We start from the raw sequence: 1,914 nt of genomic DNA on the forward strand, positions 1-1,914 counted from the left end.
ATATATATATATATATATATATATATATATATATATATATATATATATATATATATATATATATACTAGCAGCCAAGCCCGGTTTCACCCGGTCAGAGAACGATGCGTGTAGTTCTGAGTTCCTGGAGACGTGTGTGTCGGGTGTTTGTGTCTGATACTATGGTGCAAATCCTTTTGGCTAAACAGAAAGGGATATTCATTCTTGTGTGTCTTGGGTGGCATTAGTCAAATGGTAGGTACTGCTTTGAGTCTGTCGGTTTATAATAGATATCCGTCTCTATTTTGTTGCCGATTTTCCCAATGAGGATATCTAGAAATGGTAGTTTTTCCTGGTTATGTTCTATCGTGAACTGGATGTTTTCATTAATTCCATTTAGTAGTATTTTAAATTCCTCAAGTTTTTCTATGCTTTCATCCCAGAGGATGAAGCAGTCGTCGAGATATCTTTTCCAGTTGTTCTGGATATAGGTGGGAAAAAAGTTTCCATATTTCTCGAGTGTTTTCTGGTAAAGTATTATTTCGAGGTAGCCCATTACTAGGTTAGCAAAAGAAGGTGCAGTACGTGTACCCATGACTGTTCCCGATCTTTGTCTGTAGTAGTCATTATTAAATATAAAGTAATTGTTTTCTAAGATAAATCTCAGTCCTTCTATTACGAGTTCTTTATTTATGCGAGTTGGAAGTTCAAAGGAGTAGTTGTTTAGCCAGAAGGTGATCGCTTCTATTCCTGAGTTGTGGGGAATGTTTGAATAAAGGTTAACTACGTCGAAGGAGACTAGTAGGGCTTTCTCATTGACTGTTTTTGGGAGGTGGTTAAGCATGTCTATATCGACTCTTATGTAGCTTTTGATGTGCTTAAAGAAAGGTTTTAGAAGTGTGTCTAAGAAGTTGCTGAGTTTCGCATGCTGGGCCTGCTATTATCGGTCTAAGTTTAAGATCATTCGGTGAGGGGATTTTGATGATTATTTCAGTAGTTTTTTTTTACATGCTTCACTAATTATTTTGTTTTTGTGGACTTTCGAGATACCGTAGAATAAACTTGATTTGCTCTCGAAATTGGTGATGTAATCGTACTCCTTGTCTATGAGTCCTTCTCTGAATGAGTTGATTAATGTCCTGAGGTTATTCATTATCTTTGGCTGATTATAATGTTGGGTTCTATCGTAAAAGGGATAGTACTAAATTTTTATAATCATTTATATTCATTAATACTACCGCGTTGCACTTATCTGCCTCCTTAATCGTTATGGTTTTATCTTCTCTTAGTTTGATGAGGTTGTTCCATTCTCTTTTGTTGAAGTTTGGTCTGTATTTTTGCCTGTTTGTGAGTTGAAAAGGGAAATTGGCTATGTGGTCACAAAAGCGGTCTAAGGCTTTATTCTTTCCCTTGGTAGGGGTGTAGTTGCTGTTGTTTCTCGCTATTGATTCGTCATCCATGTGTTTGCCATGAAATTCCTTGGCAAGTCTTAATTTCCTACAAAATTCCGAAATATCGTCTTTCGTTTCATAGTAATTTGGATGTTGTGGGGTTGGGGTAAATTTAAGTCCATTGGATAGTATGCTTATTTCGTTAGGTGTAAGGTCTTTATTTGAAAGATTAATTATTTTAATTACCTGTGGTTTCTTTTGTTTGTCCGTTGCCATCGTGTATTCCTGTTTCTGTGTGTTGGGTCTAAAAAATGGTTGGTGTTGCTATGTTCAAAAGCACTGTTTATCTGTCTCCTGTTGTAATTTTTAAAGTGGGTTTGTGGTGTTCTGTTTTGTAGTGTGCTTTTGAACCTCATGTTCCGTCTTAGTGTATTAGGTATATTTTGTTGGTAGTTGCTTCTTCTGTAGTGTGTTTGTTGTTTGTTAAGGTCGTATGGTTGGTTCCTATAGTAGAGGGTCGGTAGTTGAGTCTTAGTTGGGTTATGT

General features: G+C 36.3%; 2 protein-coding genes across 2 annotated transcripts; both read right to left on the reverse strand.

The window, feature by feature from the left end:
* Window positions 1-221: 221 nt before the first annotated feature.
* On the reverse strand, window positions 222-821 carry LOC149132839 (uncharacterized). The gene has a single exon (XM_089362065.1). The coding sequence runs from the start codon at window positions 819-821 to the stop codon at window positions 222-224; it is 600 nt and encodes a 199-aa protein (XP_089218191.1).
* Window positions 822-1,158: 337 nt separating this feature from the next.
* On the reverse strand, window positions 1,159-1,644 carry LOC149132840 (uncharacterized). The gene has a single exon (XM_089362066.1). The coding sequence runs from the start codon at window positions 1,642-1,644 to the stop codon at window positions 1,159-1,161; it is 486 nt and encodes a 161-aa protein (XP_089218192.1).
* Between the last annotated feature and the right edge of the window lie 270 nt (window positions 1,645-1,914).

The sequence above is a fragment of the Octopus bimaculoides genome, chromosome 13, assembly GCF_046866305.1.
Source record: "Octopus bimaculoides isolate indiv1 chromosome 13, ASM4686630v1, whole genome shotgun sequence".
Classification (NCBI taxonomy): domain Eukaryota; kingdom Metazoa; phylum Mollusca; class Cephalopoda; order Octopoda; family Octopodidae; genus Octopus; species Octopus bimaculoides.

Coding starts and splice junctions, on each gene's coding strand:
- LOC149132840 (XM_089362066.1), bottom strand. CDS start 1,644: ATGGCAACGGACAAACAAAAGAAACCACAGGTAATTAAAATAATTAAT.
- LOC149132839 (XM_089362065.1), bottom strand. CDS start 821: ATGCTTAACCACCTCCCAAAAACAGTCAATGAGAAAGCCCTACTAGTC.